This window comes from Lepidothrix coronata, unplaced genomic scaffold (assembly GCF_001604755.1).
Source record: "Lepidothrix coronata isolate B3197 unplaced genomic scaffold, Lepidothrix_coronata-1.0 Scaffold1, whole genome shotgun sequence".
Classification (NCBI taxonomy): Eukaryota; Metazoa; Chordata; class Aves; order Passeriformes; family Pipridae; genus Lepidothrix; species Lepidothrix coronata.
This window is the reverse complement of record NW_016690181.1, coordinates 10,853,553-10,879,666: the sequence shown is the minus strand read 5'-3', so window position 1 is coordinate 10,879,666 and position 26,114 is coordinate 10,853,553. Positions and strand designations below refer to the sequence as shown.

Genomic DNA, 26,114 nt, shown 5'->3' with positions numbered 1-26,114 from the left:
TTTAGTACAGTGCTCCCAGACTACCTACACCTACATTAGAAGGTTTTCCCTGATGTCTAGCCCAGGCTTGCTAATATCTTGGGATATTCAGGCTGTTCCAACTCCTTACAAATGAACAACTAAATTGTCATGTTTCCATTAAAATTCTCCTTTTTCATTTGCTCATTCTTTTATAATTTTTATGTCTTGGGATGATGTTTCTCTGATTTATTAACAATAAAGTAGCCTTTCATATTACATAAGCAAAATGGGATTTGGAGATATTAAGAAGATGGCGTTTCGTTGAGAGAGGAAGGAACCTCCTACTTTTGTCTCTGCCTTCATCTGTTCCAATGCTTTAGTGTGTGGAACTGTGAGAGCGTTCTGTGAGTAGAACCAGACTGGAAGAGTGTATGTGAGCAGAGGTGATTGCACTGGTTTTATGGAATTACCTTTCAGTTTTATTTTTATTTCTCTTTTAAGAGGAATAAGATAATCATACAGAGATTGTTTAAAAAAAAGTGTGGGGGGAAAGAAATTTATACTAACTTGGAATTTTTGTTATTTGTTTCTCCTGAAATGGACTGACCTCAAGATTGTGGTTCAATGGACTAACATTTTTGGTACTAGAATGCACAGTCGCTGATTTATCATATTGATCTGGGTTTTTAGGGCACAAGATCAGCTACTGTGTTTAGATCATCCTTCATCTCTTGCATCATTTTGTCCTTAGAATGGAAACAGAGAAAAAGAATTCTATATTACAAATACTGGTAAAGATATTTGAATAGTAAGCATGTGTACTTTCTGAACATTCATCTCTGCAAAGGCCTTGATCTGTTGTCTGCAAGGATGTGTTTGCTGAGGGAGAGAGGTCAGAGATGGAGAACATGCTTTGTTTTTTAAAATCTCCAATCAACTGCATGGAATTCATCCTCTACTATGTAGTAAATTTGTTTTCATCTGTGTGAGAGTCTCTCTCTTTTAGTTAAACATTTAGTATGGTCACGTTCTTTTTTTGACAGCAGGGATTAGATCTGTAATTATTGTTCATGGCTTTGAACAGCAGTATTATGTCAAGATCCTATTGTTGTCTTGCCTACTTCATACAATGTTATTGTAGAAAGATCTTAATTCCATTTTTAGCCTGATTTCTGAGGTAACAAGGTGTCTGTAAGCTTTTTCTCTCATGTTTTTCATCTCTCTACTAAAGCTTTTTTGGCATTTGACCAGTTTCAGACTTAATTGACATAAGCATAGAGTATTAATCATCAGATCCTTGTCACTTAAAGAAAATAGACAGCTGGATAGATGAAGATAACATATCTTTTTTTTTTTTTTTCCCCAAGACCCAGCTGTAAGAGGACATTGTAGATGAGACATCTATAAGACATCAGAAAATCTAGTTGCAAAACATCCATGGAAACCAGGATTCATATGGAACTGTTTTTTAAGTATTGACAGTGGAGAATTCCTTCAGTGAGCTGTCATCTTAAGAGTTTTGAAAAACCTAAAATGAGAAAGGGTAATTACAAAACTGTAGAGGATTTTTTCTGAGATGAAAATAGTTTCAGATTTAGCTTGTTTATGCATTTGATTACTTCATTATCAATGCCTATAATTGTATGATGAACAGGGTAGACATTTTAGCTCTTTCTCCTGTTTGCTGTAGAACAGACTTCATGCAGAAAGAAACAGTGAATTTTTATTCAGTGATTGTGCATTAACTGAATTCAGTGCTCTGTTCATAAAATAGATTAGCATTATACTATGATGCTTCTGTCTGCAACGAGCTGTGAAAACAAATAATATCTGATGGTGAAGAAAGATGGGAGAAGATTTGCAAACAGTTGCTTTACAGAAAATTATACATGACAAGAAAATTAAGTCATTACTGAGAGGCTGACTTCTGAAATAGAATCATAGCAGAAACAGAAAATCAATCAGTTTTCCATTATGAAGGCTATTCAAAGATGTGAGGATACAGGAAACTTCTTTTTTATAAGGGAGGGAGAAGGTGAGGTAACCCAACAAGAATGCAGTTCAAACTTGCAGGGAATAGCAGTCGGTTGCACCACCTTTGGAGAGTAATTGTAGTGAGACAAGAAGTAGCTGAGAATGTAGATTCATTTGAAAGTAAATGAAAGTGTCTTGTGTTGTTGAAGTATTTTTCCAGTCTTTCAATATGAAACACTGAAAAGTCAAAACCTTATAGAAATACTTATCAGTCAAGCATTAATAGGGATTTTGATACATATGACTGTATGGAATTTGGAAGATTCAGATAATAGACATTCTAGGCTATGAAGCAAACTCCCCTGCAGTTATTTTAGACATGAAAAGATAGAATGGTCAAAAGAGAATTTGAAATTCTAAGCTAAGAAATACCAATGAAAATAGGTGATTTTGTCTTCTAAGTCTGTGTTGTTGTCCCAGTAATAGAGGTTTTTTATATACATATACAGCGTGCCATTGGAAAATTCTGACAAATTCTCAAGAATGTGTGCAAATAAGATTTATGCTCTCAGGGGAATAGTTGTTCTTTGAGTTCTGCCGGGTTGCCATTGCTGTCTTACTGAGGAGAAGAAGTTGTAAAGATCACATTCCATTCCTGAGGTTTCCTATAGGAAGATGGTTGTGTAAGGGAATTTCTTTATCACAGACTTAGAACTCTGTACTGAAAGTAGACTATGAAGTCTATGATGAATTTTTGGATCATGAATTGTCCATCAGAAAGAAAAGTAGGTTGAGTGATGACTCGAGTCTTAACACTTCCTAGCTTTGCATTTTCTTTTCACCAGAGTATTTATCATTGCTAGAGAAGCTCTCTTTCCTGGAAACATTGAGAGCATAATGAGTAAGGAAGACATAATAATACAATGTAATGCCTGGTCGTATAGGTCAGACATAATACTGCACTGCCACATTGAAACTGCCTTGAACGGAGCTAAAAACTCCAGTGCTTTTTCAGTAATAGCACAAGCCAAACCTGTAACTATGAGAAGTTGCCCGAGCAAGTTTAAGGCCTATTTAATAGCAAAAGAAAACCAAGCATCTCAGAACTAAAAAGAAAAAAAAATGGTTCTGGTTTATAGTGTAAGGCGAGGGTTTTCAGCAATTCCAGAACATTGGTCTTATCCTTTTCTTATCCCTGTTGTGTGTTTCTTCTGGGGGACACACTGAGGAGCAGGTTTGGTTATAGATTCAGTTTATATAGTTCAGTTTTTCTGTTGATTACAGTTCACGTTCATGTATTTTGTTGAATACAAGTTACTGAAAAAAACCCCACGGTGCCCTGCACTACGTCCGGGTCAGGGGCCTCGATCCCCCGAGTGCCTCTGGTCCCATCGCTCGTGTGGCCTCCCCAACCCCGCGCTCTGTGGAACGGTGCTGCCCGGGGATCGTGTCCCGGCACCAGGACACCTCCGGGGCCTGGAGCTCTGGGGCCGTGGACTCTGCCACCTGGGGTATCCCTCCTCCATCATCATCATCCTTCTCCCAGCTCTGGAGGAATTTCAGGATCTTGGGGGAAGGGTTTGGATCTAGTTTTGCAGAGGGGCTGAGAGGAGCCCTGGGATGCTCAAGACCAATGGGAGTTTTAAGAACAGATTTACAGAGCAAACTCAGTTGTTATTTTTTCCCCTCCTTCCACAGTGTCTCTTAAATCTTCTTGAGAAAGTTTTAAAATGAAACATGCCATGCTAAAAAACAATCCCAAGTGAGAGCAGAGTCTGTCTCAGTTTAGAAGACTGGAAATATTCAGAGGTCACAGGACCAAGCCTGCCAGAGTTCAACACATGTTTCAACAATACTCTCAGGCACGTGGTATGACTCTTGGGATGTCCTGTGCAGGGCCTGGAGTTCGACTCGATGATCCTTGTGGGTCCCTTCCAACTGAGCATATTCGATGATTCTGTGTATATTGTACAGAGCTAATAAATGACAATGATGAAATTTCTGCCACTTCACTGAATATTTTGGAAATGGTATTCAGGGTTTAAAAGAATGACAGGCTTTTGACTTAGATATGGGAAATATTATTTTCATGGACTTCACATATTATGTGCCAACTCTCTTGAATGTCTTTGTGCTGGGTTTCTCAACAAAGTAGTCAGTAGAACATACCTGCTCTTGAGCTAAGATTACAATTAAATATCAGAACGATTGGAAAGCTTCAAATTTTAAGCATAATAGCTGTTGAAAAATATTTAGGTTTTATCTTTGAGTGCCAGTTTTCTTGACTCAGAACAATTCTAAAGGCATGAATCAAATAGTCTGGTTTTTGCTCCAGTGGACAGTTTCCCAAAGTGCTTGACTATAGCAGAGTTGACTGGTGGTACTTGCCATTGAAATGGTGAGTGGTGCTTGCTTTTTTATGAAGAGTGGTGGTATTTTAACACTATACGTGAATGGACAAAGCGTATTCATTGCTGCTGGGTTTGTTCCAAGTTGGAAATTTATGCCCTTGCCACTTAGATGGCTTTCCTATGTCATGGAAGCAGCTGAGTTACAAGATTGCTTTGGAGAAAATGATGAGAATATCCATTTTAACCTGTGTGTTTCTTCTTAAGTTACACATGCAAATTTCAATTAAGTAGTACCTAGCTTAATCTATAAAGCAATCCAACTTACCCTAATACCTAATACACATTATAATTACTTTTTATGCTTTTCCCCTCATGAGTAATCACAATCAATTTAATGAAAATGTGTTTTGCTGGAGTTTGCACTGGGGAATTGCTTTGCCTACAGACATCCAAGTTGCCATGACATTGTTTCAAAGATTTGTTTGATTTTTTTTTTTCTAATTCTTGTAGAACAACTGTAGTTTGCAATTACATTAAATGACAAGCAGATAACTATACAAAAACCCAATAGGTTCCAGAAGTGAGGATTTGTTTTAATTTGTTAAAACCCTGGAAGGAAAGGAATGGGGTTGCTCCTTCACAGGACCAGTATATCACTGTTTCTGACAATTTGAGACTTCCACAACACCGCTATGCTTCATACAGATTACAGCTCCATAATCCAGGGTGTGTTTGGTTGGGTTCATTGACCTGTCTTGCACATATCATTCATGCTTTGCTCTCTTGTAACACAACAGGCATGTTATGTGATTTAATCTGCCCCTCTTTGTAACCTGTATTCTGTTCACCTCTTTTCCAGTGCAATGGAACAAAAAGTGTCCTTGTAAACTGATAAATAAACACTGTTATGCTCTGGTGATCCACTCAGCACATATTGTTGGATGTAGAATTTGCAAACTGATCCAAAAGGGATGAGGGTCAAAATATGTGATTTTTCTGTTTATTACTTGCATCTGTCACTGAGCATCTCTTTAGTTTTTACATTTAAGATGGAATATGAGTGGTTTAAAAGTGTACCTTGTCTAGACAGGGATTGCCTACTAATTTCTAGAGCAAGCATTGGTTTCTGATATTATTGGGAAGGTCTGGATTCTTCAGTCTCTCTGCTCTACTCTCTAGAGGAATCTTGTGCAATCCTGTAAGTCTGCCTCTTGAATAGCAGAAATGCATTACAGACTTTGTACCTGTTAAACAACCTTTTTTCACTTTTTCTTTTCTTTTATATTGTCCCACTATAAACTCTGCTCTCCTGGATTATTTAGGACAATATGCTACTTCTCTACCTATTTGTTTCATGTTAACATGCTTCAGAGCCCTCTGGCTGAGGACATGGTTCTCCTGGCAGCAGCTTTTCCTTTTTAGTTCAGTCCCATCTTTGCAATGTGATTAAGGCTGGCTTATGTTCCCTGCTGTGCTATTTGTGCTACTAGTTTGAAGTTACGAATTCTCTTTGAAACAGATTCAGTGTTTTCAGGCAACTTGTGTGAATTAATTGTTTCCAGCTTGAATGGTTGAAGGAAGCCAGTATGAGTCCAAAACTGACAAAATATACACTCTCTCACCCATGAAGCTAAGGTAAATAATAATCCAGTGCTATATTTTGTAAATCAAGGGTAGGCAAAAAGAAAGGTGGAAGTATTTAATACTTCCATATTTCATACGAAAATATGCTGAAGGCATTACTAGACTTTTGTCTAGAGAAGGTCATAGAATGGATTTCTTCCTCCCCTCCCTTTCCCCTCCACAAAGAAAGAAATGGATCTGTTTTTGTTTAAAGAAAACAGGTTTGTATAGTCTTTCTTAAGTACAGCATAAACAGAAATTATTGTTCTTTTTGAGATTAATAAAAAATTTATCTTTGCTTTATGTTTTTCTCTCAAAAGCTGAACCCATCCATTTATTTAAGTATGCCTCAGAGAACTTAGTTTTGTAAGTGTCAAAACCAGTTTGACAGGCCAAGCAATTAAAGGTTTTGTAAAAACTTTTAGAGTTCAATTGATTGCTACCTAGGGCAATTTGATTAGTCCATAGCCTTTATAATCAGTGTTGTAGCCAGGCTAGAAATGCTTATTTGGTAAGTATGCTGTGGCAGTATGATTATTCCCACTGGCAACCTACCTAGCATTAAATTTATTTTTTTTTCTTAGACATTTATTATAAGAATGGCACTGAAATATCTTTTTTTTTGTTTTGCCACCTCAGAATGAAAGATTTTTCTTATGTGATCAAATTGTATGAAACCCAAAGGAGAGAATAAGCCAGGTTATTGTAGTAATTTATCTCTTCCTCTTGTTTCTGTTTTGCTTTGTTTTGGAAGGACTAACCAGCCGGGAATGTTCACAAAGAAGGAATTCGATCAGTTGGCCTCAGCAGTAGACAGCTTCAGTCTCATGACATATGACTATTCAGCACCACATCGGTAAGGCTCCATCTAACATTTGAAAGATTGTTGAAGGAACTGTTAAGTCATTATTAAATCTACAGTATGAGTTAATTTTTTCTAGTAGAGTGGACAGTGTGTTCTGACTGTACCACATACTGAAGTTCTAGATTAGTAGTTGGGGTAGGTGGCTTGTGAACAAGCCCATAACTCAGTACATTTTTAACAGCAATGTATTTTTGGGGTTTGGATATTATGGAGACTTTGTACTCGAGCTAAAAACTTATCTTTTTAAAAGGATAACCTGACACTTATTCTTTTCCAAGCCAGGTTCTTTTGTTTTGAGTTATTTAGCACAGTTCTGCAGGATAGGTACACGAATAATCTACAACATATCATTGTTGAATAAATTAGCTTTAAAGCACAATTTATAGTTCATCTGCCTTTAGACATGAACATGATTTCCAGCAACATTCCTTTACTGTATTGGCATATTGGGTTTTAATGGCACAGATATTATGAAGGCTTTGAGGCAGATAATTAGTAGGGAGTAATGTTGATATTTGTAAGACTATACTTCTCCTTTTATCATGTTAGTGAGTGCCTTTTATCATGTTAGCGAGTGTTTGAGGGAAAACCTGGTCTCCTCTCCAAAGAGATAGAAATTAAATGAGTGCAATATTCTGTTATATATATAACAATTCAATTACTCTGTGTATTAAGGCTATACTCTTTTTCTTAATGTAACTTTTTGTTAAGTTATTGCCTTTTTAGGTTTTTTTCCATAAGTAAATGTTAAACTATCATTGAAACCTGTCTTGCTTACCAGTCATAATTATATGGTTCTTTCTGTAAGTAAATAGTGGATTTTGTCCCAGTATGTTTTGCCAGTTGGCCGTAAAAACATTGAGGATGAGGATGGTATTGGAAAACAACTGAAGTCATGCAGAGTTTTGAATTATAGTGTAGGCATTGTGCAAGGCCCTGTGACAGAGAAAATGTGCTGGGGGGAAACCTCTTCTTACCCACTGTAAGGAGTTTTATGCCCTTGAACCTTGGAACTGAATGACAAAGTCAAGAGTGGGGCAAGCATGTTTTGTGCCTCAGCACTTCAAGCCACTGAAGAATGTACATTTAACCTTCATAGGATTGTAGGCTCATCTTCACTGATTTTTGTGTACCATAATTTGCTTTTTTTACAATTGCACAAGTCAAAAGAGAAGGCTGAGAGTGAACATGTACTTCTTCTGACAACCTGTTTGATTTTTGCTAACTTGACAGACCTGGTCCAAATTCCCCCCTTCCCTGGGTACGAACCTGTGTTCAAGTACTGGATCCTGATTCAAAATGGAGGAATAAAATACTTCTAGGGCTGAATTTCTATGGCATGGACTATTCTGCTTTGGGACCCTCTGGGGAGCCAATCCTTGGTAACAGGTATGACTTCTCTGGATAGTAAGTACTTATGTATAATATATTTTCTCACCAAACTTAGAAATTCACAAGTATTCTTGTTTAGAAATATGGCTTTGTTAGCAAAATAGAAATGGCAAAAGTGACAAATCTGCACCTGAAATAGTAGCTCACTGATTAAAGTAAGACCTGTAATTTCTCTTCACTGTACAGAAATGCAGATAGATCGCACAGTCATCCTGTCAGAACTCCTGTGGAAAAATGATTCGTGTAGTTTTCCCTCTTTCCTCTATCCATGTTTGTACATGCAGGTTGCCATCTTTGTGTTAAAATGTTCTGCAGTATTTTCTTATGCTCTCTATCATTTTGGGGATTCATGCAGTTCTCCTAAGGATTTTTTCTCTCAGTTCCCGAAGTTGTTACCTTTTACTTTGAAATTTGATACTGATTTCAGACAGCAATGTGCCATCAAGTTTCTTTTCAGTAGAAAAAGCTGCAAGAAGCTCACTTGGAGAAAAAAAATCTATAACAAGATAAACGGAAATATTCCAAAGCTAGCTTAAAATTTTATATTGATTCTCAGAGGAGAATGGTTTTAGTTTTGGGTAATAACAGCGAACTTTGTAAAAATACAGTCAGGATATAGTACATCAAGGCAGAAGAAAAATGAATTTGGCGGGAAAATCAGGTTTGTTCAGAAATTTGTTACTATATTTTGAAATAGAACCAAGCCAAGTGGTAACAAACCTAAAGCACACAAGGTGACTGTTCTCACGTTCAGAGGTTACTAAGTTCATTACCGCACAATATTTAAATATAATAACAGACTGTTTTATAGACATTGAAATACTATCTGAGGTGGATTGTGTAAGGCAGGGTTCTGAATTTTTGCATCCATGTCTTCAGTTACACAAACACACACTCATCATTGTGCTTGCCTCTGCTTTCTTCCTTCTTCTCCTTGGCTCTTTGCAGGGATATAATACTCTAGACACAGATTTCTGCCAGTACTGAATTGTGTTTGAATCTGACTGAATAACAGAAAAGGGGAAAATAAAGCCATTGTCTGTAGCAAAAGGTATATAGAGAGTATTTCAGAATGATTTCTGTAAAGTTAGTTGTAGTGATTAGGCAGGAGAAATACTCAATAGTGAAAGCATTGTTGATTTACAGACCTAATTATACAAGCTCAGCAAAATTATTTAGCTTCACTGTAATATTTAGTTCCTTTTGCAAGTAGGAGTATAGCACTATCTAGCAGAGTAAAAGGTTCTTGCTTTTTTTTCTGAACTGCAACTTGTGAAATGAAGTTTCTACTTGAAAAAAACACTGAGCACTAGGATGGCATCTACTTTTATTTTTCATAGATTCTCCTTTCATAGTATTAATTTCATATAGCATTAATTCATGTTGCTTTTTAATTAATGGCAAAAATAGCCTAACTAAGATTCACGTATGATTACTCTAACTTTCAGTAAAAGAGGCTATATTCACCTGTAAGTAGGACAGTGGTACACAGTGTGGTACAATATGTTTTATACAGAGAATGGTCCTGTGAACATATTCTTCATTGACAGATCATATGACTGTAGTTTTTCAGATATCTACCAGGAGCAAGGTTCTGGACAAAATCTTTAAGAGACTTTGAGTTTGTACATAAAACACACTCATTTTCAATTTGCTGCCTTACCCACCAGTCAGTGGTTATTTTTCCAGAAATATATTTTTGAGCATACACAGTTATGGATTAGTCTTTGCTGTATATGTCATGTGTAATAATGTAATAGTAAAATAGATTCAAGGTAAAACAGCTTCAAAATAGGCCAAGCTTCTGACATAGAGAAAATGGGGGGGGAAAGGTTTTTTATGTAAAATGAGCTTTCTGCCACTTAATTGGTATCAGGTGGTTTGTAAGGAAGTCCTTTGGCCTGCCAGAAGTTTTGAAGATTGATTCATGACTCCTTTAAGACACCCTCCCTATATTGTAGCGATAGCGACGTTAAGCTAAAGTGCTGGTATTAAAATTAATTCAAAATGTGTTCAGTTAAATGCAGTGTGGTGAGTATCAACTTTGTTGTAGATTTCTGCTTAAGTTTTTGCATCTGAAATGTATTGCTTGTACAAGTACCCAACAAGTCAGTGCTCCTTGACACACTGTAAGGTGCACACTGTTTTGTTGAAGCATATGCACGGGAGTCTGATCCTCTTTAAGAACAAGGATGGAAAACTGCAAGATTCAGTGGCAAACTGTATATTCTCAAGTTGTTTTATGTCAATGTATTAGGCACTTAAATTGATTATTAGTAAAGCATATACATAGGATTGCACGCAGAATGCAGAAACCTTTGCTGGTCTCGTGTTTTTGTTTTTATTTAGGATAGGAATTAGGTGATGGAAAGAGGCTCTGAACATAGGTAGATTTCATTCACTGCATATTTTTTCAGTCCAGAAATTCATAAAATAACTTACAGTAGAATCCCTGTTTGCATAAAATATTATTTGGCAGTGTTTTTTATTGCAGAATGTAATCTAAAGGTAGAAGTACTTGAAAAGATATACAACCTTTCTGTGTAACATCCTGTTTCCTTTATACACATCATAAGAAGTAATAGGTGTATACCTATATGCTTGCATGTATATATATCTGTGTCTCAGGATTAAATGAAATGAAAACAATTTTTCTCTTACAGCACAAGATAGTTTGTCCTTGGTTGTTACAGTAGGAACTGCAGTTTCTATAACTGCAGTAACAATGTGTTTGTCTTGCAGCTCAGTGACAACTATGACTTGTTGATACAATGAGTCAGTCTCAGAGATTACAGCACATTCTGGTGCTGTAATTAACCAAGTGCCATTTTGGATTATGTGGAGGGAAGCTACATTCAAGTATATTTCATTGGGACATAATTTGTATGAAACCCTAAACTGGAAATAAAGGTTTTGTGTCTGTGATTCCCAAATCATCTCTAGTGCTTCTGGCACTGTTTTCTGCCCCCTGGCTCTCAAGAATCAGGTGTCTGAATTGCTAAAATGCAGTCATTATAACTTTCCACTGTATTGAAATCTGAACATAACCATCTGGTGCTGCTGACTTGCTGTTCTAATGATCAGCTGGTTCCAGCATGTCCTCTATTGATATGCAACCTGACAGTATTTTCCTGTTCACCTCAAAAGTGTATGTCTTGGGTGAATAATTCTTCAGTATACCCTGAAGCTTAAGAAATTGTTTAGGCTTTCTGAGGAATCTTTGCCTTTGAGTCCTTTTTAGAGACCTGTAGTAGGTCAGCAAGCCACTCAATCTCACGAGCTCTTACTTCCAGTGTACATTTTTCGCCTTTAGCTATCTGCTCTACAGAATCTCTCTTAATCATTGAGACATTATATATCAGTTGCAGTTTTGTTTTATATTCTCACGGGAGAATTAGACAACAGTGGGGGATTAGACAACAGTGTAGTGGTGTTTTTCATTCCACACCATCTAAAATCTATACCCGTTATGACCTGGACCAAAGGGGAACTGACAGACTTCATTGCCAGCTGTGAATTAAAAGAAATGTAAATCAAAAGCTGTCATATGGTGTTGCTTACCTTTAATAAATCAACCTTCTTTATTGAGCATATCACTGTAAGTTTAATGTATTATTATTATTTAATGTATTATTTAAGTAAAGTATTATTTAATGTATTATTTTGTCACTTTTTTTTTTTGTATAGTGTTGAAAGAGGGAAGATACATCTCTAATGTTTCACCTGACTGTATATAACTTTTGAGTATATTCTGCATTCAATCTGCTTTTGTTCCAGCCTTAGCTATTGAAAATAGTTATGTGAATAATTCCATTATTTTGAAACAGTGCTGTGTATGCTTACATTTTATTTAAAGTAATCTGAATAGGGATTTTTATATTAATTTTAAACATTTAAGAAGATTGATATAATAAATTGCCAGATGAAGCAAGGGAGAAACTAATTTGACAATGCATTGTGCTATTCAGAGATAGAAAATAAGATGACTTGCAAGCAATATGAGGATATAGAGTTCTACCGAGAATTTTATTGGCTGCCTGCCATTTTGTAAATAGCAGGTAGTAAAAAGTGGTACTTAGAAACAGTTAGAGGTGAACTTTTTCTCTGAATTATCATGGCAGTGTCTTTATTAGCAGCAATTTAAGAATATTTGGGCCAACTGTGACTCATGATTTTGTCTTACAGAAGGTAGCAAAAAAGCTACTGCCAGGAACACTTTTACTCTTCAAGCTGCAAGGGTTTTGCAACATTTCTCTTCATGCTGTAATTCTCCCAGGATTTCCATTACTTCCCTGTATGCCAGGATTCTGTCTCCTGATTTAATCTGTTTTTCTCATTGGTTATATAATGTTGGGGAGATACTAGTATTTCAAATAAACTGATCCACCAATTAGCTCTGTAGGACTGAATGCCTTGACCTGTTGACCAGCTCTCCTTTTCATTGGAGAAACTGTTAAGCTCTTTCTTCTTAAATTGTACTGCTGGGTCAGATGGTAAAATCATGGCAGTGATGGGAGGAAGTTACAATTGGGCCTGAAATCAGAAGTTATTTCTATATTACAAATGTCTAAATATTTCAGGAGTGTTTCAAAAGGTTTATTCTATTAAATTCCCTCTGGGGTATTCTGTTCTGTGTGGCTTCCATGGTATATCTGTCCCTCCATCCCTTTAGGAATGGAAGGTGAGTGTGAGCTGAAAGTGTCAGACTTGTTGATTCATGTAAGTTGGATAGAACATCTTATGAAGTAAATTTATGGTCATTTTTCAGCTTATCCAAGTTGTAAATATGATGATAAATACAAAAGCTATATTAGTTGTTTTTAATGTAAAACGTATTCCTTATTTCTTTTGAAATGAGGAAAAGGTGGCTTTTGCTTATTAAGCAAATGATTGGTTCTGAAGTTCAGTTGTACAATGACATATCGGCTATGAGGGTGTGTGTATATCTCAGTGCATCTGCTTTAAAAATGTGCTCTTCTCTGTGTCTCAGGATCTTTTTCTGATGGTAAATTTGCTGGAGGCAATATTTAGGCAGTTAAATGTTGACACAATAATAAGGATAAAGTTCTTTACTGTCTCATTATTGTACTCTAATGATTAGAAGATAGCATGATGAAATTAGTAAAATTACTTCTGTGGTTTAAAACAAAGAGAAGAGCCAGAAACCTTTACCGTAAATTAAATTTACTTGTGTTCCTAGATTTATATATGGGTGTCTGCACCCAGTGTAGAGTGAAAGACACTCATGCCTTTGGTAGCCTTATTTGGGCTTGTGAGATCACCAGTAGTAGACTTAAAACCACTACTAGCTCTGACTGAATCTCTGCAAATATGTGATGATTATCAAAGAACATAGAACAGATAACACTATGTATGTGTCCAGATCACTCCACTATGAATCCCTTAGCTCCCATTGCCCCATCCTCTCTCATGCCCTGTGCTGAAAAGATAATGGTTCATTTTTGCTTGGTGTTGGCTGTCCCTCACAAGGTACTCATTGTGTTCAGTTCCATTGCAAATCAATTGGGGATGTGTGGTAAGAGCTTCCTGAAAATGCATAGTGTCTTTATGTAAGTTAGCCTAGAACTGGCTAAGTGCACTGTGCTGATTTGTTGGACCATATGCATTATAGATTCCTCTGGGAAGCTTCTGATTCTGAAAGCATGAAGTCTTCTTTTGGAGCCAAAAGACAGCAGCCTGGGTGTAGTCTGCCCTGGGACCTAGAAGGCAGTGATGGATGCATAGGCTAAAGTCTTGGCTGCAGGCAGCTGGATATATTTTTCTCTTATTTCTAACCAGGGAGAGTTTTTGACCTTTTCTTGAGGGGAGAAAAAAAAAAAAAAGAAACAAGAAACTGGAATTTTAGACTGATTGTCTATTCTCTTACTACAAAAGTGACAGTAATGAGATCATTTGTATTTTGTTGAAGGAAGGGCATTGTTTGATGTTATGCTTGGTTTTTTTTTTTCAACAGACAAGCTTTTATTTCAAGAGCAAGTAGCTTGGAGTTTTTCTAATCTTAAACTGATCTTGCAATCCTTATTATCTAATTTTAACATTAGTTTGTTCAGTGAATTGAATTGCCATGATTATTGGGGAAACTGTCAGATTTAAAATCAAGATAGGGTTTTTGAAACTGATCTGAATATCATCATCATGGTTTTAAAAGTTGGGATGAACTTTCTTGGTAATTCAAATGTAATTTCAATTCATTGAATTTAGAGGAAGACAACTATATACTCCTTCACTTGCTGAAGAGCACGGCTTCCAAAGAAAGCTCTGAAACATAAAGTAATTCCTGCTAAAGCACAGGTTTTTGTGCCTCTTCTTTTCTTTTTTTTTCTTTTTTTTTTTTTTTAAATGAAGTCCTGTCTTTATTACTTGGCTATTTGTATGCTGTCAAATCAAACAGACTGCCACAAAAGTGGTGCTGGGGACCTAGTGCTTACACAATGAGTTTTGGGGGCTTCTTTCTTTGGGATGACTCTAGTTTGGTCTTATGGGCTGAAACTCAGCAGTCAGAGTGCCTCTGCAGTTGTTTCATCCAAAAAAGGCAAATATTTTATGTACTCTGAGACTGCTCAATGATGCAGACTGAGGTGTGGTGCTAGTTTTTATTGTAGAAGCTCCATCCTTATATGAACTGTAAGTTTGACATAGGCAGAATCACACAATCCAAATGCCTCCTTTCATTTTGACACAGTGCTTTTAAACAGTACAAATAAAAAAAAATGGTAAAGTTACATAGATTATTCTTCACATAAGGCAGTGGGAAAATGTCTGTAAAAATATTTTTACATTTCTCAAGGATTTTTTTGGGGGCATAGTTCTTTCAGAAGGCAAGAATAAATGTGCACGTTTATTGCAATTCTAGAGAAAAGTAGCAATTACAGCAGCAAAGTGTGCAGAGTCATCTAATTACCAATGGAAGGACTCAATAACTGAGGGAAAATGGAAATATGTAAGATTTAGGAATAGCCTTGAAGCGATACTTGCAGGAAATAGTAATGGGGCATATAGCTATATAGTCTTTGAAGTAACAGAACTCCAAGTATGTTCCACAACATTAACAGCTTTTGATTTGTGCAAACAGCTTGTTTACACTTGGAATTACATGGCAGATGATTGAATACGGTTTCTGGTGATAACATTCAGTATTGGTACAAGGTCCAATAAATTTTTCCTTTATGATTTTATGAGATATTTCAGTATATCAGTAATGCCAGCAAGCAGAGTGCAGTTTTTCCACCCTAAATTGATTCACGTCTCTGTTAGGAGAATGGATCTAGAAATGCTGAGTAATAAATTAGAGCTAAAGTAAGTTTTTGGATTTTGTGCTCTAGAACTAGGAGAGTTGCATTTCAGAATTTTACTGGAATGCAATGTTGTTCATGGCTAAAATGGAAATCAAGGCACACTCTGATGCTTCATCTACTTTTAGGAAAAAATACAGTATTATGGAAATTATTACAAATTAGTTATTTGGAAACTCAATGAAATCTACAAGATTATGCCCAAAATATATCTATATATCCTAAATAGTTACCCATTTCTTATATGTTTAATGTGTGGCATTTCATTGTTTAAACCAAATTTTGGGTTTGTGACACTATTTTAGGAAGAAACTGTCTTTGAAAACAGTAAAAATATCTCCGTATACTACATCTTTTTAAACCTTTTGAAAATAGCTTCTGCCTTTTGTTATTTGCCTGTCCTTAAGGTTTGAGAAGAAAAAGAAAATTCCTCTAGAATGGTATTTCGTGTGAAGTGCAAGGTAGCTGTATTGCCAGGCTCAGAACAGGTACATTCACCTCCCTGTTTGTGAGTGAGGATATTGATTGAGCAAGAGGGCTAAATAGGAGCCTGTAAGTTCTGTGATCCAGTTTGTGTAAGACTGGGGATAGTCCTGCTGCCAACCTTAAATAGAGGATGGGGGTGTAGATGGCAGATGGTGCTTGCAATTTTGAATATAAATTCATTTACTACAATGGTTAAAACCTAGAGGAAGTCATCTTATCTTTAGGATCTCCTTGTATTTACCAAATTTAGAGACATTAGTAGTGTACAAGACTATTTTCTTCCTGTGAGTGAAAGCAAATATCTGTGAGTCCTGGGCTTTGAGCCCTAGTAACTTAGGAAAATGTTTCCAGCTGAGTAGTTGTGGGTTAGAGGTCTGTGCATAATACACTGATCACTTGGAGCCATAAACCAAGAAAGGTAAAAGTCAATGAAGCTGTCACTTTCCATATTCTTGCACTGCTTTGAATATGTTTTAATGGATATATGTATAGTTACATGTCACTAGATTGTACATTTTATAATGAGACACTAGACAGTTTGAGAAAACTCAATATAGAAGTGGAATATATTTTAGTATTGACAGCAGAAATTGTCAAGATTGCTTTTGGGAATAATAATCTATAGAATTGGTCCTAGGTTTTAGCATTTGTGGATTATAAGTGTATGGAGAGAAATCAATGAGGTCTGCCTCTTTAGGGAGACCTTTATGTACCAAACCTGGGAAACCAATATGGTCATTGCAAACTGTCATTGCTGAGCCCTCATTACCCAGTGAATACATGAAGAAAGATTTATGGGGAGCGTCGTGTCTCTGCAGTTAATTCTGAGTTATAAATATGATGTGAGGGTCTCATATCACCTTGATAGCTGCTTACTTACAAATTAAAAGTCTAGTTTCTTTGGATTTTTAACCCTTCTTTTTTTTGGACATGTCTTAGCTGAGTCTAGGCATTCTTAAGTGTTCAGTTTATCTTCATTTTGTTTCTGTACTTGAGTTTGCATATTGAAAGACTCATGAAAAATTCTCTTTTTGTTGATGTGTGTACCTTTGAGAACATGAATTAGAAGACATGGGAATGGGTAGAATAGTAAAAGATGAATTTAGGATAAATTGTTTGTCATTTGTAATTTCTCTTACAGTTGACCCTGAAAAACAATCTTATAAGCATCTGTATGTGTAAGGTGGATATCATGTTGCAAAGGTTTAAATCTTAAGTGTCTGTGTCTCTGTGAGCCTTACTTAAAGATGCCAGTTATAAGATTTTTAGAACTATGAGTTGATGAGGGCAACAGACACAGTGCTTCCATTTAAAGGCATAGCCAAGTACGGCAGTATCTGTGGGATACTTTTTCTGATTTAGAAACAATTATATTCAAGAGTATTTTAGCTTTTTTTTTTATTCTTCCTCACAAAGGTAATCATGAAAGAAAACTGATCAATCTGGTGATGGAAACTGTCCACTAAAACAAGTTTTGTCTTAAGAAAATCAGTTTAAATTTAAGTCAGGAGAAACGAAGTTGCTTGCTAAATATAAAGTAAATTTAGTCTCTCCCCAGATTAAAAAAAAAAAAAGAAAAAAAAAAGCCCTGTTCCACTGATGGTAGTATGTCAAGCTTGCAGAGAGCTCCACCAATACATTTCAATCAGAGCTGAAAACCTCTTTCAAAAAATGAAGAGTTTTCATCTTGCTTCTTACCCCTAGAGTCTTCCTTGAGAAAATCCATAATAGGAATATTAAGAATAAGATGTGCCTGGAACCCTGTAGTTGACTGGCAGCATTTGTTCAGCAAATGTATTAAGAATAATTGAAAATCTGTGGGTTTCTAAAGCAAAAATCTGATACTGAATCATGAGCTTGCCTTAAAGTAACCCACTGTAAATTTGCAAAGAAACCATTTGCCATTGGTCTTTTGTGAAATGGTCGTTTTCAAGCTGCATAATGAAGGTCTGATAACATCCATTAGTATGTACAGGAATGTCTTCCAAGATAAATAGTATTTTATTAGAATCTGTTTTATAGTACTGTGAGGAAGAGATGTTTAAATATGAGTGGACTAGGAACATAAAATCTTCAAGTGCATTAGTAGATAGATTTAAGCAGTAGGGAGTCTGTGGCAACAGGTGAAACAAATTGTTCTGAAGAATTCCTCACTAATCTTGTACTTGAACAGGAAAAGAAGTGGTTTCTTTTAGGTGCAGTAAGAAAAAGTAAATGTCTTCAAAAATAGTAGTTTTAGAGCATGGAAAAAATTACTTGGAGCCATTTATTTCAAATGACATTAATGTGCATATTTTCACATGTGCTGTTCAGAGTTACATTCTAAATAATTTTTTTTCCATTCACTTTCTCTAAATTCACTGCAGTTAGTTACTAGAATTCCCTTAGCAATGGACACAATTTATGATCACCCCTTCTGTTCTGCTACATGTTGACAGCTTCTTATTTGAAATTAGAGTGTTTCTGTTCACATGGATTTGATGAGAAGTTGTCCTTGGAATTGTGGCGCTGTTATTTATTTACATTCTGTGTAGAAAATCCACTGAAGCAGTCAAATGTAATTCACTCTGATACCTATGGAGGGTTTAAAATGTTAAGAATGAGTTATTTCCAAAACTGTTTTTCCTGTCTCCTTAGTATCCAAATTCCAAAATGTGCTCAGAGACCGCTATAGTAGTATTAGCTAATCTAGGTCATACTTTCTGCTTGCTTCTTTATGTTTTGACCACTGTTATAAATATTTCTTGGATTCTGACATTGAATAATCTGCTATTTAAATGTTTCTTTTCCTCCCTGCATGAGTTTTGAAATCTCTGCAATTAAAGTATTTGGGCAGCTTTGATTTCTTGGGTATCTGAATTTTAGTAATAGAATGTTTCTTGAGCTGAATTTTTTTTATAAGATACTGATGAATACGATAAAACTTTTTCTTCACAAGGTAATGATTTTATTCCAGAGCTTATTTTCACATTAAAGTTTCAACTTGGAATCTTTGTTTTGAATGTTATTAGAAATGAGAAACACATTTTAACATTTATCTATTTTACCATATTTTACACATAAAGCCTGCATCCACTGAAAAACTATTTGTTCATGAAAATGAGTCCTCAGCTGGCACAAAATCAGACGTAAAGACAAGAAGAGTGATGGGGGAAGAGAAGGCTTTTGAAATTAACCTTCCCTCATTTATATAAATGCATGGTTTGAAAAATGCTGGTATGTGTATTTATTCAGTACTATAATGTCAGTTTTAAAGCTGATTTTTTTTTCATAATCTAATTGTATTCTCTAGTAGCCAGTTGTAGCTAAGCTGAACTAGCAATATTTGCAGAAATATGGGAAAAATCCTTGCAGAAATAATTTTGAGTAATGTTTGGTAAAAAAAGAGTTTCTATGCTTCTACACAGGTACTGGGCCCTGAAGAAAGAAAGAAAAACCATACAATTGTGGCATAAGTGATAGAATGATCTATTTATTTACTGCAAAATGCTCAAATACTGAATTTAACTTCTTTATAAAACTCTCATTTGTATGTGGAGCAATGATTCTGTTTATGTAATCTTTCCTAGCTGTTAAAGTCTGGAGCATCTTGCCATTTAGTACAGTTATCTTTTTAAGGATGCATAAAACCCAAGTGGTTGCAGTTATTGGGATATTGGGCATATGAGGTATGTTGTGGATGACCATGTTATAATGCTCTGGTGCAATGGCACTAAATGTCTTCATTTTTTCCCCGTTTTCTTTAGTTTTTTGCCATTTTAATAGTTGTAATGTAGTGACTACTTTTCTGTAATCATGTCTCCAAGTTTAATATAATAATAAAACAATTATGATTAATAGAATCCTTATCTGGAATTATTGTTCCACTATTTGAAAAAAAAAGGAATGGCATCAGATTTGTCCTGAAAGAACCGTCAAATTGAAGGGATGCATTTGAGACCTTTGACCAGAACTTTCCAATCCATGGCCTGAAGCTATGCTTTTAACTGGATGACCTGCCTTGCCTTTTCCACCTCCTTTGAGCAGTTTCTTTTTCTGTTTAAATACAGCTTTAATTATTCCAAGTCGAAGCTGTCCTTTAAATAACCTGACGTTGGGACAGAGGCTTCCCACCTTCAGAATGTTCTTTACTGGGACTGTCAGACTGAGGCCCTCAGTCTTCCACTACTGGTTACAGCCAACATGGTATCTGAGGAGAACAGTGCTGTGCAAATGTTTTCTTTTCCTTTGTTGGTATTTTTGTTAAATCGGTATTTCCAGTCAATATGCTGACTATGATAACTGATGGTGCTGTGTCAGGGGGGAGCAAAGCCTCCCATGCCCTCCGAAACAAGCTGTTGTATGAGACTAGAACTGTTCTAGAGCTTGGAAAGCAAATAATAGGAAAACATATTCCAAAGAGACGTCTGTGGAGAGAGACTCTTGTTTCTTTTGCTAGCAAGATAAAAAAAATCAAGGTTATATTTATAAAGGGAAAGGAATATAATGGTGAAAAGGCAGAATTTTTAATAGATCTATACCTGCTCTTTTTTATTTCCTTTCTCAATGCTGTTGACTTCACTGTGAAACCTTAGCAGTTTATGTAACCTCTTCTTTATTTGAACTATTAGAAAAGCAAACATTGTATTTTACTTCTAGGAGTAATGCTACTAGAGCATTTTGAACTTTGAACTTGAGCATTTGAACTTTGGCAAATACTGAGATTTTTAGTACAGATTAAGCAACTTGGCATTAATTTCAATATGCAGCTCGTGCTTTTGTAGAGCAATCTGAAATTGAAAAAATACCACTTAAAACACCTGTGGTGCATTGTTTGGAGTAATGGTGAAAATAGGTAATGCAAAATTCAAGAACACTCTGCAGCAATAGGATAATAAATATTTGTTGTCGGCTGAAAATCTTAGCTGGGCTATGCTTCTGTCTTGCTTTCATGGGTTTGAGGAGTTAGAAGGAATATCTGATCTTTTCACCAAAAGCAAAGATGTTTTTTACCTTACCCAATAATAGCTTTTAATAATTTCCAGTTTCTTGAATTACTTTAATTACATACATTTAGTCAGTTATTTAATGAGTTCTCTCCATTATCTCTAGTTCTTCTTGATTCCTGATTCCTCTGATTTCTCTTAAAGGCTCTTCCTGTTAATGTCACTTCCTGCCTTGTATTCTGCAGCTTCAAACTCTTACTAATTTTTTATACTTAGCCATAAACTAAGGCAATCTTCGTGAATGAAGTCACTTTGCCTTTTCTCTCCAGACAATTTGTCTGGAGGATAGATTCTTGACAGAGAGGAAAAACGGCAAATATAGAATCTGTTAAACAAGCAAAGCCTCCACCAGGATTGCTATAAAGTTGGGGAAAAAAACTAATTCACTCTCATGGGAAGTAAACTGAACTTTTGCTTCTTAAACGTGCTTCATACTAACACTGGTTCAGGTGCATAATTTTTATCATGCGAGTGGCAGTGCAAGAATCATCTCAGGAAATGATCCAGAGAACTCAGCCTTTCTCCAGCCCTCCAGTGGATAGCAATTCTGTTCTCTTCTCTTTATGGTTACGAGAGCTACTGGGAGAGAATAAATAAAAGGAAATCATAGAATATTCTGCCTTATTTGATAGCCTGTTGAAAGAGAGATTTTTTGACCATTTTTACATCCTTTAAAAGAATGAAATAGATTTAGAGTTTGGCAAGTTACTTTACTGTAGAGGATTTTTTGCCTTTTTTTTTCCTTATTTTTAAGAATAACCCCGAAATATTGTGCAACAAGGGATCTTGCTTCAGATTTTGAAAATGTGTTTTTGAAAATGGTGGCATTTGATACTTTCTCTTCCTTCATGATATTAGTTGGCACATTTTCCTCTATTATAGCTAAACAAAGAAGGTCATTTTATAGTGTTCTCTCTCTAATAGAAGGTTGTCTGAGTACTATGTGTTCAAGGATTGTCTAGAGATGTTGTAATATTTTCACCTACTTTGAAATTACTTTGATGAGATTCCAAGTAAGTATTTTTATCTTATTGTAAGTATTATTATCTTATTATACAGAGTAAAAGTTTTGAATGCTGTCTATCCAAGGAAGAATAATCTTTGTCAGAGAAGGATACATAATACTATCTTTTAGCAGTCCTAGAGGACCATTTTAATGGATTTCTTCTGTGAGGGAAACAAATGACAGCCCAATAACAGTACCAGTGGTGTAAATCTCATTAGAAGTTGTTTTATTTAGGCTTGCTATTTTCTGTGTGATTTTTAAGATATTTATTCGAAATCTTTAATATTTCTACTACATATTTTTAATTTGTATGTTCACCTCATGGAACATTTGCCATACCCTGGCATGTTCTCTCACTGTGATAAAGCATAGTTTAAAAAAGTGATTCTATTTATAATTCCAATTTCTACATACTTTACAAACTTTGATACATTGAAATAAAAAGTTCTCAAATAAGAATGCTTCAAGTGGGTATTGAGTGTGTTGCTTTCAGAGTGGCTTACACCTTTTCCCAGTGTTGCAGTACCAAAAAGGGACATTCCTAGTGCCAGAGTTGGAACTTACTTAATCCAAATAAGGAAACACAGTTTCCAAACAAAGTGAATTAGATTAACATCTGAAATTCAGCTCAAGATCTGGTCTGGGGGAAGAGGAGCATGTTAATCCTAAAATAAATTAGAAATATAAATAAAATATTGACGATATTGCAGGACTTTTGATCATCCTGACATGCTTGTATTGAAAAAGAGCTCTATCTTAGGCAGGAACAAACTTAAAAGGAAGCTAAGCAGGGAAGGATGAGGGAAGGACACTAATCATTCACAATTGCATAGAAACACTGCAACATTTGAAAAGCAGTGAGACTGGCTGAAGAATTTGCGTAAAATATATTTATTTGTTTACTCATATGGTAAATAGCACTGTTAAATTGTAGAATTGTGCTTTCAGTTGCTAGGAAGTGTAAAATGTATAAAGACAAAATCCAAGTATTCATTAGAGTAGTCTGAAAAAAAAAAAGCTGTTTTGAGGACAGGGCTGAAGTAAATTATGCATTGAGATGCTGAGTGATTTTTGAACTAGCAATGAAAAATAGTAACTCTTTATGAGAGCTTGAGGTTTCACTGAGCTCTGTTTGCTTTTGAGCTGCTTATGCATGTTACATATATGCTAGTGTTCAAATACATGATGTGGTTTTATTTTGATAAATTTCATATCTTGAATATTCTACACTTGATCATCCAGATTATTAATATTTTTCTAAATTTCTTAAGAAAATAAATATTATACTGTCTCTGTTGGTCAACGTATTCACGCGGTTGTTCTCTGCAATGCCTTTTGCATATATGAACTACTTCAAATCTGGCAAAGACCGATGCTCTGAAAGATAAGCAAACTTCTCTGAATATAGATGGCTTAGCAGAGCTAAGTTAGGGTTGTGAAGAGAGCAAGCCTCCCTACCATAAGCTGGTTGCTGGTTTCCAGAGAATCCATGTAAAGCTCAAGGCGTAGGAAACTTCGCTGTTTTTGGAACTGAGGATCTCCTGTCTACTGTGAACTGTGTACTTAGTTGGTCTAGAGTAACTTATGCCTATGCATTTCTCACTGTGATTCCTTGGATGTGGATTGCAGGGAATATTGCAACAGCTTTTTGATGGGTAGACTTAGCTGGTGGGGTGCTTTCTCCTTGACCATAGATAATTTAGGAACGAAAAAGGTATTCGTGTCACATTCAAATGTCAGGTAGACAAAGGAGTTGTCAGTGAAGAATGGTACTTAGCTATGATACATAATTTCTATTTATCAAAGATACTGTTCTCAGATCACTAAGGCTATTGATGTAATAGATAGTTTTCTGGGAAACAGGTATAAAGTAGCATTCTGTTTGTCTCAGGCTACTGTATTCACCCTTCTTTTTTCTTTTTTCCTTCTTCCTTTCGAAACTGTTTGACAGATGCTAAGGTTAATGAATTTTAATTTTAATTTGGCCTTTTCCTTGGGTTGCTGACAGTTCCTTCTATACCACAGAGACCTTTCTTTCCAACTCACTTCATGTTTCAGTAAGAAGTAGAGCGTCTGATGGAAACTTCTTCATGAATAAGTGAACCCAGCTGGAACACAGCCAAACACTGTCAGAACTGGCTCCTTGAATCCCAGTCTTGTGTTTTACCATGGTTTGAGAGATTAGATTCATTAACCTCTCATTAGAAACATGTCAATGCTAAAATCCCACAGTATGCTAGATTCAGCCTATTAGAAATCCCAAAAGGCCAGTTAACATTAAAGAATTAACATTTCTTATTCCAGAAGTTAATAGTAGATTCCTTATTTGGCTCCATTTCATTTCACTGATATGGTAACTTCTTAGGTGCTTTTCCCTTTAGAATTAGCAGAAATGTTGTTAATTCAAAAATAACTGTTTGATAGAAAAAGCTTTTATCATGGTAGAAATTGCAGTATAAAAATGTTTATTTCATTGTAACATTTTCTACATATGTGTATGGAGAGCGCTGCATGTATACAATATGGTGTACTTTTTACCTATAAATATAATAACACTTTCAAGAGTACTAATGATAACTTAGAGCTTGCTATTTATAGGATATTAAATCCTATTTGAGCAGGTCTAAATGCATCCAGATATTAAAGCACTATGTTTAATTTCAGAGTTCAGAGTCTAAGGTAGAAAGAAACATAATTTCCATTGTCTTTTGACCTAAGGAGCTTTCTTCTCTAATGAGAATAAGCACTGCAAAATAATTTGAGTAAGATGGAATTCATTCTGCATCAGTCATATTACATAGCTTCTGCTCAAGCTTGATGTGAATGCCTGTTAAAATCTATAAAACAAGAAGTAAATGACCCTTTACTAGCAATACATTTTTGTGTGTATTCATCTGCTACTGTGAGCAAAAAAAGAAATTTCCATTTCATGGGGCTATTATAAGAAGCATGAAATAATGCTTTTGAATCGCTTAATGTCATTGTTTGAAATGGAAAACAGTATTTTCAAAGACATTGCACTTTGTTATTCAGAGCTACGCTTATCAGCCACCATTATTAGGACATTTGGCTGCTATTTCAAAGTGGAACACAGGGTCGTTAGTAGGGAAATGAGAAAGAGTTAGACTGGCAAAACCGTGCTTTGCTCTCGCTGAGACAGAAACAGGAACAGCCACCAGAAAAAACACAAGATCGAGGGGATCCTCTATTCTCGCCCTGCCATGCAGAAGGCAGTAACTTAAAGGAAAAGAGTAAATGGAGACAAGTATGTGCTCGGAGCAGCAGGCAAACCCCCTCTTTGCCCACCTTGCCTTCCCAGGTATTTCTATACAACAGTTATGATGTGTAAGGTAAGTCAATGGATGATGTGGATAGTGGGCCAGCTACACAAGACGTATTGCCAAGGTTAAAAAAGACTGCTCCCTGTCTGATGACCATCTCCACAAGGAAGAAAAGATGGGTGGTGGTGGTAGATAACTCCCTTCTGCCAGGAACCAAATATGCCAGACAGACCCTTCTCTTAGGGAAGTCTTCTGCCTCCCTGGGGCCTGTGTTAAGAACATCACTAGGAAACAGCCTCGTACAGCCCTCGGACTATTACCCACTATTGCTCTTCCATGTGGGTGACAGTGAAGCTGCAACATGTTGTCCAAGGACATCAAAAGAGATGTCAAGGCCTTGGGATGGTTGGTAAGGGAATTCAGAGCCCAGTTGTGGGCAGCAATATTGGAATAAACAGATAGATCCAGTCTGTTAATACATAGCTCCGTGGGTGGTGTGACTGACAAAATTTTGGGTTTTTCTGGTCATGGGATAGGCTGCATGGCACCAGGCCTCCTGGTGTCAGATGGGATTCACCTTTCTCAAAGGGAGAGAGGGTCTTTGCTCATGAGCTGGTGGGGCTGATTGACAGAGCTTTAAACCAGATTTGAAGCAAGAGAGGGACAAGCTGTGGGATAACATGCCAGGTTTAGAGGCATGGAGTGCTAGCAAGAGCCCTCAGCCTGCTGCATTGCACTGTGCTGGGTACATTGGAGCACACTTGAAGTCTTACAAAGGAGCCAATGGCTCCTGAGGTAATAGGAGCAAACAGGGAAACACCAGTGAAATACCTCAAAGGAATTAAGGCATGTTCCTCTAAGAAGGTGGCATGTCCAA

At 36.1% G+C, this 26,114-nt stretch overlaps 1 protein-coding gene across 1 annotated transcript in view; it reads left to right on the top strand.

The window, feature by feature from the left end:
- CHID1 (chitinase domain containing 1) overlaps nt 1-26,114 on the top strand; it is a 103,145-nt gene that overhangs the window by 30,749 nt on the left and 46,282 nt on the right. Inside the window, exons 9-10 of the mRNA XM_017806532.1 lie at nt 6,664-6,765; nt 8,008-8,163. Coding sequence (XP_017662021.1) covers nt 6,664-6,765; nt 8,008-8,163 — 258 coding nt within the window. The remainder of the gene's footprint in view (nt 1-6,663; nt 6,766-8,007; nt 8,164-26,114) is intronic.